This window comes from Coenobita brevimanus, chromosome 54, assembly GCF_032717465.1.
Source record: "Coenobita brevimanus isolate Jiangsu-jjx chromosome 54, ASM3271746v2, whole genome shotgun sequence".
NCBI classification, from domain to species: domain Eukaryota; kingdom Metazoa; phylum Arthropoda; class Malacostraca; order Decapoda; family Coenobitidae; genus Coenobita; species Coenobita brevimanus.
The window spans coordinates 14897521-14910276 of record NC_137007.1 but is presented as its reverse complement, the minus strand read 5'-3'; the positions used below and the strand labels follow the sequence as shown (position 1 = coordinate 14910276).

The window sequence follows — 12756 nt, the reverse complement described above, 5'->3', positions numbered from 1 at the left end:
CCTTGATTGGAAATCAAGGGTGGAAAACCAGGAGGCACCATATGAGGAATCGAGGGAGTCGTCTATCCTGGGGAGTGGGGTGGCTTCCTTGACGATCACGTCGTTGAGCTGGCGATAATCAATGCAGAACCTTATGGTGCCATCCTTCTTCTTCACAAGCATGACGGGGGAGGACCAGGGGCTGGTGGAAGGGGAAACGACTCTGGCCTCGATCATTTCCTGAACTTGGAGCTCTTCTTGCTCCCATTGCTTGGGATTCTTCCGCCCGGATGGCTGGCAGATCAGCAGACCTGTCGTGTGGATCTCGTGAGTGAGGTAAGTGGTATGTCCAGTGTCAGTGGGTCCTGTCGCAAACAGGTCCTGGAAATCCAGGAGAAGGCAGCGGAGGGTGTCTGATTGGTAGGATGAGAGATGGTCGGGAAGGGAGGGTAGGGGGGAGGGGGGCAAGGCTCGGCTTCTTCCATCTCTCCTATTACGAGCCCTTTAGGTAGCGTTAGGGGGGAGGAGCGAGGTTAGCAATTCAGACTGCCATGCTGTGAGGGGGGGAGAAAAGTCGGGGGCAAAAGGCAGGCCGAGAGGGTACCGGTTGGCAGGTAGAGGGAGAGAACAGAATAGACGTACCCATGGGTCTGTTCAGGGGCACCCAGGTCTTGTGGTAGAGGGGAATCATTACTGTGGAGGTGGTAGCGGGGAACGTTGGAGGGGAGGGGGAGAGAGAAGGGGGGGGCAGGGCCAGGGAGGGCTGGGGTCGGGGCATGCAAGTGCACACTGCTGGGGAGGGGAGGGAGTCAGGGGACTTCCGGAACTGGAGCTGTCTGTTATGGCAATCGATGGTGGCTTTTAATTTCTGTAGCAGGTCCAGTCCCAGGTATCCATCATAGTTGCGGCAGGTGGAGTAAAATATGATGATGTCAGGGTAAGTCACACTGAACCAGGCTTGGTGTCTCAGTTCGGTATCGTTGTTTTGTTTCAAAGTTGTCAGTTGGCTTCGGTTTAGCTTGAATGGTCTGAATAGATGTTCAAGTCTTTGTGGAATGAGGCTTCTGTAGTCTCAGCAAAAGTGTTGTAAGCTGAAGGGATAGCAGTGGTGGGTTAGCTCGTTCCAGACTGGCGTCAGGACAGCTGCTCTCTCTCTACTGTATGTTCCCATCCTTTCTAATTTAGAGTAAATGTTACTTTATTTTTTCTTCTTCACTTCACTGTTCCTTCTTCCCTTAAACTTACAATACTTGTTGTTATTGCCATATTGTTTAAGTGTGGTTGTTTGTACTTGTGTGTGTTGTGGATGGGTCTTATGCAGTTTGTATGTAAGTATGTTTTGACAGTGGGATGCAGTGCCGTAGTGGCGTAGCACTGTTAGCCTGGACGACTGCCGCCTGTGGGAGAGACGCAGTGGCGTAGCTCTGCTGGCTAGGATGACTGACACCTCTGGGAGGACAAAGGAGTGTGCCTTCTTCTCCAGTGCCCTGGTGTTTGGGGCACTGTACTGCTGGTTGCCTGTTGTAATCCTGGTGTTTGGAGTCTTGCCAGGACAACGCCACCTCTGAGAGGGCCAAGGAGTGTGCCCTTCTTCTCCAGTGTCCTGGTGTCTAGGGGTATTGTGCTGTTGTCTGCCTGTGGTAACCCTTGAGTTTGGGCATTGTTCAGCTACCACACCAGTAATGACTGGTTGTTCCTCTACTATAGTGCGGTTGATCTTATCCAGAAGAGCACGGTCACCCTGGGGATCACCTTGCGTCCTACGGCTCTTCATCTATGTCCCTAGTGTGTTTGTGTGTGTGTGTGGGTGGAATGTGCATGTGCAAGTGATTGATAGTTGTCTGGTGAGTTTGTATTGTGGATCATGTGTTATTATATTATTTTTCTAATTTCTCCAAGTGTTTGAATTTCCGTTGCTGTGGTAATTCTTTGATGGCCAGTTCAATTTCGGTCCTTTTCTTTAGACCAGGTCATGATTAGAACCTACACACCTGTCTAGTTCAATGCTGTAACAATCATGACCCTGACAATTGGCGCATTGAATAGGATGTGACTGGCCTTTCAAGGTAGCCTCAGTGGGGTAATTCGCTGTTTTCTGTCTGTTTTCTACTTTATTTTATTTTCTTTATTTCATTTTTTTTTTTTCTCACATGTTGTCTCCCTTCCATGATTAGCTTCTAGGGTTTTATAGCACTTTCAGGATGTCTTACATTACAGAGATATTACGGTTCAGTAAAGACTCGGGACTGTCTTTGGACGAGATTCAGGAGCTCATTAACCCCTTAACCGTGGGGTGTCACTTTCGTCACGCTTGGGAGCAAGGGATCATACCGCGGGGCGACACTTTTGTGATTCTCTGTTATTTTGAATTCGCCCGGGCTTTGAAGTGGTGGCTTGTATCATCAATCAGTACTGCCAATGTCCAACACTTGTCAGCACTCCTAATCTCATCTGTACTCCCATCCATTGTTGACAATTTAGCCATTTCTCCCCGTTCTTGACTCCCCTCCCTACCTCCCCTCCATTACCCTATCCTCTCACCTGCCCGGCCGTGCTACGCTAAGTAAATCTTCTCTGGAATTTTTCACTGATTTCATCCATTGAAATAAGTCCTATGCCCTAGTCTTCTACCAAATAATATATACAAAAAAGAAATAAGGTAAGTGATAGTGCCATACACCTGGAATTGGCTAATTATCACCTGACAACACCTCACGTGCACTTGTTCACTAATTTTCGCTGTTTATTTCCCCTTGAAATATGCCGTATAATCTATTTTCGTAATAAATATACATATAAGGAGGGAAGGGAGAAGCCTAAGTGATATTTACATTCACCTGGAACTACCTAATTTATTATGTATTGTCTTGGTTTCCTGCCAATCATTTCATTGCTATATATTAGCAGGTCTCATAGGGCTGAAGTTGGTAGTATTGCACCTACCCTAGCCAGGCGGCAGGAGGCCACCACTATCAGTTCACTGTCGTCTTTGAAAGTGGGAGTATGTCTGATTTGCTCCTGCTAACTTCCGTCGCTTTATAGCCCCATGGAAAGGGCCCTGTGACCTTTAACCCCTACTAAACCTCGTGTGGAAAGAGGTAAAGGGCTGACAATTGATAGAGAGTGACTATGATCTTTTTATTGAGTAAAACAGTGCAAGTGGAATTGTAAATAAAGTGTAAATAATGTGTAAACAGCAAGAAAACAATGAATGTAAATATAAGTGAACAGTGGAAAATAGTTTTATAAGTTACTTCAAGTGACAGTGCATAACACAGTGTAAATAAAATAGAAATGTAAATAATGTAAATAAAGTAGAGAACGTAAATAGAAATGTTAATGAGTGGTGTTATAAGAATACGAGTATATATATACTAGGAGTAATGAAAGTGAAAGTTTCACTCTAGCATGTATGAATACTATGAGTTATGAGAGTGAAGGTAAAAGTGACATTCACTCTCAATGCTAGTATACAGGACGAGAAAGTCAATGCTATGTATTTTACTGAAAGAAATTGAATCCCTACAGTGACAATAAACTACTATTACTGAAGGAAACTTATGGATAGAGACTGTAGATATATATAAGTGTTGTATAGTAACAGAAATATAAACTGTGAGTGTTTTTATGAATAATAGACAACACTAGCGGCGAACGATCGGAAGTGGGATGGTCATACGCCCTCGTAATTTTCATTGATTTCACAGTGTTTTTTGGGGGGAGTATGGATTAGTGTTTCTAGTGATAATATTAGGCTGTGGTAATCATATTACGAGTTGTCGGGAAGTGTAAAGTGGAGACTTCATTACCCAACTTCAGAGGTTTTCACAAGTCCTACGGTACTCGACGAAGGCTCAACAAACACCCAAGGAGAAAGCTGAAGGTATGTGCCATAAGTATGTGTGATTTTAATATTCTAGGACTAATAACTGATTTTTGGCAAATATTTTTATAGAGTCTGTCGGAGCACGAACATGCCGGCGGGAGCCGCAAGTCAAAGCAAAACAAGCCCGCGGTGCAAGGGTTAAGCAGGCTGAGGAACGTGAGGAAAGACAGGCTGCGAGGGAAGCTGCTAAGGAAAAGCTTGAGAGAGAAGAGCGTGGGAAAAAGCGAGCCCACGAGCTTGCTTTGGCTCAGGCTAAAGCTACAGAATCGGGTGGGTCTGTTCGTCCAAAAGATGATTCAGGAAAGCCCAGGATTCCATATTTTTCAGATGGTGAGGATATGGATCCTTACTAATCTAGGTTGGAAAAAGTTTCGGCTTTCTATGGGTGGAAGGACGAAGATTTAGCTTTACATCTCGGTTCATAGTTGAAAAGGGCAAAGCATTGAGAATCAACATTGGGTCTGGTTAGTACTTGGATGGGTGACCGCCTGGGAACACCAGATGCTGTTGGCATCCCTACGTGTCAAGTGGGGTTGGTGGAGGATTAGTGCCACTCCCTGTAAAACAATTAACTCTAAGCCCTTGACCACCCCGTTTGGGATACATGGCGTCTGGCAATGAATGAATATGAATGAAATTGAGAATTTATGTAGGTTTGCCTTCAGAGGTTTCTAGTAACTATGGTCAGCTTAAACGTGCCTTGTTAAAAGCTTTTTGGGTAGACGCAGACTCCTATCATAGGCAGTTTAGGAGCATGAAGGTTCAAGCAGATGAATCCCACCTTCAGTTCCTGTCTAGGCTTGAACTCGTCTTAAAGCGATGGTTCTCTTTCCGAGGTAGGAGAGGACTATGAATCATTGTTTAACTTTGTTGTCAGAGACCAGTTTTTGAGCAGTTGTTCGCCTGAACTGGGTGTGTTCTTGAAGGAAAAGGGCCAAGTTAGTAATTCGGCACTAGCTCAGGTTGCTGATTTGTTTAGGAGTGCCCATATTTCAGACAGACACCTCAGGCCTGGTAAACCAGTTAAGAGTGAGGGTAAAAGTGAGACACTTAGTAAGGGAGTTACTTCTAACAAGGATGATAGTAAGCCCAGTGTTAGTAGGCAGTTTGTCCCAAAGTGTTTCCTTTGTGGGAAAAAAGGTCACAAGGAGCCAGAGTGCCCGGAGCTCTCCACACCTCATACGTCTCCTAAGGTTAGCTTCGTATTCGAAAGTGAGCTGAAGCCTCCTGGTGCAATCGTGGATCCAAATGGGGAAGTTAACGGTCATCGTGCTGAAGTTACCTTAGATACTGGTTGTTCAACTGTGCTCATCAACCCCAAGCTGGTCCCTAAGAATGCACGAGGCGGCCCTCGTTGTACAGTGTACGATTTTCTAGGTAGACCAAAGCACTTTCCCACAGCTGTGGTTACTATCAAGAATAAGTTCTTTGAAGGTGAGGTAAGGGCTGTCATAGCCCCTGCTAGGTTTACAGATGTTTTGTTAGGCCTGGTTTCCGAGGTAACAGTGCCTCCTTTCACAGTCTGTGACCAGTCGAAGCAGGTGGAGGATAAAGCTGAGGTGCCTGTCACTTTTATTCAGACCAGAGCTGTAGCTAAGAAGGCCTTAACCAACACACCTTTGCTTACCACAGATATGGACATTCCAACTGACAAAGAGTCTTTTCTAAAGGCCCAGTGTGAGTGTAGCATGCTGAAGTCTGTGTGGAGCCTACACCAGAAGGGACATTCTACTTCTCACCATGGGCATACTGTCAATTACCAGGTATTTGATGGCTTGTTATACCAAGTATGTCTTGAGAGTAGGGACCCAACAGAAGTAGGAGACAAGCAGCTTCTCGTACCTAAATCATATAGGTCACAGATACTGAAGCTGGCTCATGAAGGACTGCTGTCTGGTCATTTTTCCCATCATAAGATGGCAGGGAAAGTTTATCAAAAGTTCTTTTGGCCAGGGATAGGAGCCGATATCGAGAGGTTCTGTAAATCTTGCGGGACATGTCAGAAATTGACTCAAAAGGGTAGAGTAAAACCTGTGCCTATGTGTCACGGGGTTTTTAAAATATCACGGGATTTTTAAAATATATGCTAAATATTATTTAATTGATAATGATAATGATATTGAAGAGCAAGGACAATTATTGTCTTGCTACATCAAGCAACGATTACTTTACGCTGACTTCTTCGCACGATTCTCTAAGAACGAGAATTTATAAACTTTCTCAACAGTACACAGCAGAGACTAATTACTCACAAATGCTGATTACTAGTACTGCTCGCCTCTGGAGAAAGTTACTTCACCCCTGACAATAAATAACTAATACTAATAACAGTATCAGGTTCTTGCTGATGCTTGACTCCTAAGTGGCACAACGGATTTTAAGTTTAATACAACAAGACTGGCCTAAGTACCAGTTATGAATAGCAAAACGTTTATGCAAGCTAGGAGCTATATGGAAAATAAGCTTAATTGTGGAGAAATGAAACAAGAGTTTACTTTACATTAAGCTCAAGAAAAAGAACTGTTAAATTTATTGATTACAAAATAAATTTAACATTACAATTCAAAATCAAATTAATGAGATCGCACTCACTCACTCACACAAAAGCTAAATGCTTACGCCTAAGAAAAACACCTTAATTAAACTCTTAAGACTACGAAAACGAAAAGAAATACTGGTCGATGAATGCTGTGTATCACCCAATTCAAGGTGGGAGCACTGGAGACTGTGGTCTAAGTAGAGCCTGACTGACTTCTCACTTGTTGGAGCACAGATCCTTCCTCCGTCAGAGCAAACACTGGACTGAATAAGTCGTGAGAAAAAAGGGGAGCAGTAGGCCGCATTTTTTTTTAATGGTCGAGGCAAGCAGGGGCGAACAATAAAGAAACAATAGTATCGCTCAGTAGAGCACTTAGTGACGTGCATTAAATCGGTCACTTTTGAAACATTGACGAATGTTTTGAAAAGTATACCCCGAAATCGAGAGAGAAACGGTTAACTGAGCAATACACAGTAAGTTTTCCACTAATAGTTCGTGGTTTCTCACAAAAGGGAAATGTCGCGAATTTGATTCATGACATTACGCCCCTACAAAATTAAATTTTTTCCTTATGGGAAAAAATTTGTGGATATATATATATATATGTACACATCCTAACTCATTCACACAAGATTCACACTGTGGTGTGTGTGCTATCCTGCTACAGGAGAAAGTCGCAGTCGCCAGTGAGCGAAAAAACCTCGTATTTACTTTAATAGAAGCAAGCTTGAGGGAAAAACTCCGTGACGACGGTGAAAATTCCCTGTACTCAGGTCAAACTGAGCGAAAAGTCGCTACATTTACACTGACAATTAATTGTTGTGTAGTGTGGTGTATGTAATACACGGCGTAGGTGTGACAGTTGTAGTGTAACTGTACCTATGTGTAAAATGACACAGTAAATAATACGGCGATGACGAAGGCAGAGGAGAAGAGGCGGCAGCGTGCGGCAGACGATCAGCTGGCCCACACAGCAAAACTGCTACACCCATTGCTGTACCTGCAAAACCAATTAAGGTGGAGCATCAAAAGTGTCAATGAGACAAAATTCTTATTAAGTTACAATTACTCTCTCTGCCTAGCAATCAGTACATTCGAGGTCACCATTAATTATAGCACACGATTAGTGTCAGCAAGTTGAGAATCCTTGTGCAAACTCGGGTCTTCCATAGCCTCGAACTGCACACGGGTCCTCAACCTGTGCCTTAACCTACAGTACTTATAATAATATCGGGGAGCTGAGAATCCTTGTGCAAACTCGGGTCTTCCATAGCCTCGAGTCGCCTCTGCGGAGTTCTCACTTCCCCCTTTACCTACAGCACTTATATTAATATCGGGGAGCTGAGAATCCTTGTACAAACTCGGGTCTTCCATAGCCTCGAGTCGCCTCTGCGGAGTTCTCACTTCCCCTTAACCTACAGTACTTATATTAGTATCGGGGAGCTGAGAATCCTTATGCAAACTCGGGTCTTCCATAGCCTCGAGTCGCCTCTGCGGAGTTCTCTCTCGAACTTCCCCCTTAACCTACAGTACTTATATTAGTATCGAGGAGCTAAGAATCCTTATGCAAACTCGGGTCTTCCATAGCCTCGAGTCGCCTCTGCGGAGTTCTCTTTCGAACTTCCCCCTTAACCTACGGTACATAATATGTATGTACAGGCCCTGGACATAATGTGTCCTGTGGGGCCAATGGGCGAGACGTCAGGTCTGCACCCACTTCACCACTACCCTGTCTCTCAACTGACTCGGAGATTACAGGTGTGGTTACGAATGGCACAGGAAGGGCATGTCCCTGATTAGTGGTGTTACTTTGACACACACTGCAGGAACGGACAAAACTATCTATGTCTCGTCCCATCCCTGGCCAGAAAAAGTCAGCTCGGATACGGCCCTGGGTCTTCCTTTTGCCCATGTGACCTCCTGAGGCTGAACAATGACCCCATTGTAACACTGCTAGGCGGTACTTGGCGGGGACGACAAACTGCAGTCCAACCTCGCCCTCGGGTGTTCGTGACTCACGGTAGAGCCGTCCTTGTTTGCGAAGGAACTTGGCTCGACCTCCCCATGAATACTTAATCACTCGACCCTTTGGTTTGTTCCCCATGGCAGCAAGTGTCGGGTCAGAATGTTGTTCTTGTACAACAAGTTGACTACACATCAGATCTTGTGGCGATTCAATGATCACTGGGGTGACACAGTCTGGAGCCTCAACCATGGCTCGTGTTACCGCAGCAGCCGAAGTCTGAGTAGCGTCATGTTCGGTGCAACTATCCTTGACTCCGGAAATGTTGCCGATGATGAGGTCAAATAAAGGTTCTGGCATGACAACTGCGAGTGTCGTACCAGTATAAAATGGAGATGCCACCTGGATACATGCCTCAGGGAACAATCTCACTGATCCATCAATAAGGTTTGCATGGATCTGTCGTCCTGTATACTGCTCAGGCCGAACTAGACTCTGCTTGACAGAGCAACCTGAGGAACCATTATCTCTCAGGACTTTCACAGGAATGCCTCCCACAAACCCTGGCTGAACAAGGAAGGTAGTCACTGTGGGAGGGCCTGTGGAGGAAGCAGCTAGCCACTCATGAGGCTGCTGAATTGATGCGGCAAACATTGTGTCTTGAGGTCCATATACTTGAGGAGTCGTACTCAGTGCCTGTAGAGATGGAACATTGGCCATCTGTGGAGGGGGGTTCACTGTCACTGTGGGACTAGTGAACTGTGGGGAAGTACCCATACTGGTAGGGACGTGACCACCGTGCTGCTGCTGAGGAATGAAGGCTGCGTTCGCTTCCTGCCTCTTTTGAGCTGGTGGTGAAAAGGTTTGTCCCGACGGTCGGTTGCGTGGCTGATACTGCTGCTGGTTAGGGTACTTGTTGTACCTCTTCCACTCAGGTTTCTGAGTGTTTTGCCCCTGGTCCTTCCACTGCGGTTTGTTTGGACCTTGGCCATTACTCTGAGAACTGCCTTGGTGCTGGGATTCAGTCTGAGACGGCTTCCCAGACTTGGCAGTATCTTTTCTGCTCCAGGTGTTTTGCTTACGAGTTTGATACCCGTATGCAGTAAAGAATGCGTCAGCCTTTTCTGCCATTTGGCTGGCATCTTTCACCTGGCAGATCTTAAGCTGTGCTATGAGCTCAGCAGGCCACGACCTCTCTAGCTGTGTATGCAGCATAAGGTCAATTATCCCCTCACGCGTGGAAGGAGTTTCATCTTTCTCCATCCACTCATTTAAGTAAGCAGTGAGACGATCAAGGAACTGAACAGCTGTCTCCTTGTCTTGGAGACGAGCTCGCATGAACTGAACTTTGGCGTCGTCTACTGTGAGACCATACGCCTTAGTGAGTGCAGCTTTCATCATCTCATACGTGAGATTGTCTCCACGAATTCTGTGGAGAATATCGAGGGCAGGGCCCTCAAATAAACTAAGAAATTGGATCGGCTTAGCTGCCTCATGCAGTTGATATATGTCTGCCATGTCCTCAAAACGAGCTATATATGGCTCGATTCGCTCGCTTTCATTGTATGAAGGAAGCTTGATGCGTGGGGTCGCCAGGACACGTGTAGGAAGAGCACTAGTGGAGCTTGGATTAACTGCACCAGATGTGTCTGAAGCCAAGGAATCTCGCTTGAGCTTCAGCACTTCAAGTTCATGTTTTTCTCGTGCCTCACGTTCGGCACGTTCATATTCACGTTGTTCCTGCACGTGTTCTAAGTCGAGTTCGCGCTGTTTCTGCTCGTGTTCGCGCTGTTCTCGCTCGTATTCACGCTGTTCTCGCTCGTATTCGCGCTGAATCTTACGCTCTTCACGGGCATCATTCTCGCGCTGCTGCTCCTGATTATGCCGTGAGAGTATATACTCTTTAATTTCGGTTGGGTCTGTAAGACCTATATCTTTGGCTTCCTGTAAAAATACAGCGGTAGCCATGGCGCTAATTTATTAAGCAAACCGAAACTTAGTACTGACTGCTTCGCAAACGAATGCAAATAACACAAAGAATACAGACACAAGCTAGTGGTTACCAGTCTTATCTAGTTAACTGGCAAAGAATAAATCAAAAATGTAAATAACTGGGAAGACTCAATAATAAACACAATGGGTATGGCGGCTACCCAGGAGCGAATAAAAGCTTCTGGCGTTACCGAGAATAAAGAACTGAATAGAGTTAAATACTCTGTGGATTAATAAAGCAAAAATTCACTTGCTAAATTTGCGGTAAACACCAGTAAACTTGTGCCTATAAACTTCAATTATAAATACCCAAATATGAACGAGTGAGCACTATCTCGTGAATAGCTTTAGAGCTAGGAGTTAATATCCTGGAATGAGGTCGCCAATTGTCACGGTTTTTTTTTTTAAATATCACGGTGTTTTTAAAAAAAATACTAAATATTATTTAATTGAAAATGATAATGATATTGAAGAGCAAGGACAATTATTGTCTTGCTACATCAAGCAACGATTACTTTACGCTGACTTCTTCGCACGATTCTCTAAGAACGAGAATTTATAAACTTTCTCAACAGTACACAGCAGAGACTAATTACTCACAAATGCTGATTACTAGTACTGCTAGCCTCTGGAGAAAGTTACTTCACCCCTGACAATAAATAACTAATACTAATAACAGTATCAGGTTCTTGCTGATGCTTAACTCCTAGGTGGCACGACAGATTTTAAGTTTAATACAACAAGACTGGCCTAAGTACCGGTTATGAATAGCAAAACGTTTATGCAAGCTAGGAGCTATATGGGAAATAAGCTTAATTGTTGAGAAATGAAACAAGAGTTTACTTTACATTAAGCTCAAGAAAAAGAACTGTTAAATTTATTGATTACAAAATAAATTTAACGTTACAATTCAAATCAAATTAATGAGATCACACTCACTCACTCGCACAAAAGCTAAATGCTTACGCCTAAGAAAAACACCTTAATTAAACTCTTAAGACTACGAAAACGAAAAGAAATACTGGTCGATGAATGCTGTGTATCACCCAATTCAAGGTGGGAGCACTGGAGACTGTGGTCTAAGTAGAGCCTGGCTGACTTCTCACTTGTTGGAGCACAGATCCTTCCTCCGTCAGAGCAAACACTGGACTGAATAAGTCGTGGGAAAAAAGGGGAGCAGTAGGCCGCAATTTTTTTTAACGGTCGAGGCAAGCAGGGGCGAACAATAAAGAAACAATAGTATCGCTCAGTAGAGCACTTAGTGACGTGCATTAAATCGGTCACTTTTGAAACAGTGACGAATGTTTTGAAAAGTATACCCCGAAATCGAGAGAGAAACGGTTAACTGAGCGATACACAGTGAGTTTTCCACTAATAGTTCGTGGTTTCTCACAAAAGGGAAATGTCGCGAATTTGATTCGTGACACTATGTCTATGATGCCCCTTGTATATGAACCATTTTCCAAGGTGGCTATTGATATCATTGGCCCAATATCTCCAGTGTCCGACAGAGGACACCGTTATATTTTAATAGTGATAGACTGTGCTACCAGATTTCCGGAAGCTGTCCCCTTAAAGGAGACAGACACCATTACTGTTGCTGAGAGTTTGGTAGATATATTTTCTAGGGTAGGTATTCCGAAGGAGATACTATCAGACAATGGCCCACAATTCGAATCTGAACTCATGAAGGAGATTAATAAACTTCTCTCCATAAAAGCTGTGCGCTCCAGTCCCTATCACGCCGCATCCAATGGTTGTGTTGAGCGAATGAATGGCACTCCTAAGTCGATGCTATGCAAGGCTTGTACTGATCACCCTGAAGATTGGGACTGGTACATCCCAGCAGTGTTGTCTGCATATAGAGAGATACCCAATGACAGCTTAAAGTTTTCACCTTTTGAGTTGCTACATGGTCGTAACGTTCGGGGTCCCCTTACCATCCAACACGAATTACTCACTAATGAAGAACTTGATCAGGACCTTAGAGACTCATGCCGACATGTCCTCGAGTTGCATCAGAGACTGGAGGAAGCTGATGAGCTGGCAATTTCCAACTGAAAGATCAGTGCATGAAAATATAAGGAATATTTTGACAAGAAAGCAAAGCCCAGAAGTCTATCTGTTGGAGATGAGGTACTACTTCTGTTACCTCGTAGCCATAATAAGCTAACTATGCAATGGAATGGACCTTATGAGGTAGAAGAATGTCGTAATAATGTAGATTATGTCATTAGAGTTAAGGGTAAGTTGAAACTCTTTCAAATTAACATGCTAAAAAAATATCACAGGAGAGAGGATGAGAAAGAACACTCTGGCCTAGTTCAGTCAGTTTGCACTGGTCTAATTGAGTTAGATGACACAAGCAAGGGAGAGTTGATGCTTGTAAACGAAAGC

At 44.3% G+C, this 12756-nt stretch overlaps 1 protein-coding gene across 1 annotated transcript; it reads left to right on the top strand.

Moving 5' to 3' along the window:
- The first annotated feature begins 2180 nt into the window (after window positions 1-2180).
- LOC145401039 (uncharacterized) lies at window positions 2181-12420 on the top strand. Its single transcript, XM_080273416.1, has 4 exons — window positions 2181-2211; window positions 3935-4195; window positions 4706-5652; window positions 11827-12420. The coding sequence occupies exons 1-4, from the start codon at window positions 2181-2183 to the stop codon at window positions 12418-12420; spliced, it is 1833 nt and encodes a 610-aa protein (XP_080129542.1).
- Window positions 12421-12756: the final 336 nt, after the last annotated feature.

Coding starts and splice junctions, on each gene's coding strand:
- LOC145401039 (XM_080273416.1), top strand. CDS start 2,181: ATGTCTTACATTACAGAGATATTACGGTTCA. Junction 2,212..3,934: donor TACAGAGATATTACGGTTCA/GTAAAGACTCGG, acceptor ATATTTTTATAG/AGTCTGTCGGAGCACGAACA. Junction 4,196..4,705: donor GATTCCATATTTTTCAGATG/GTGAGGATATGG, acceptor TTTCCGAGGTAG/GAGAGGACTATGAATCATTG.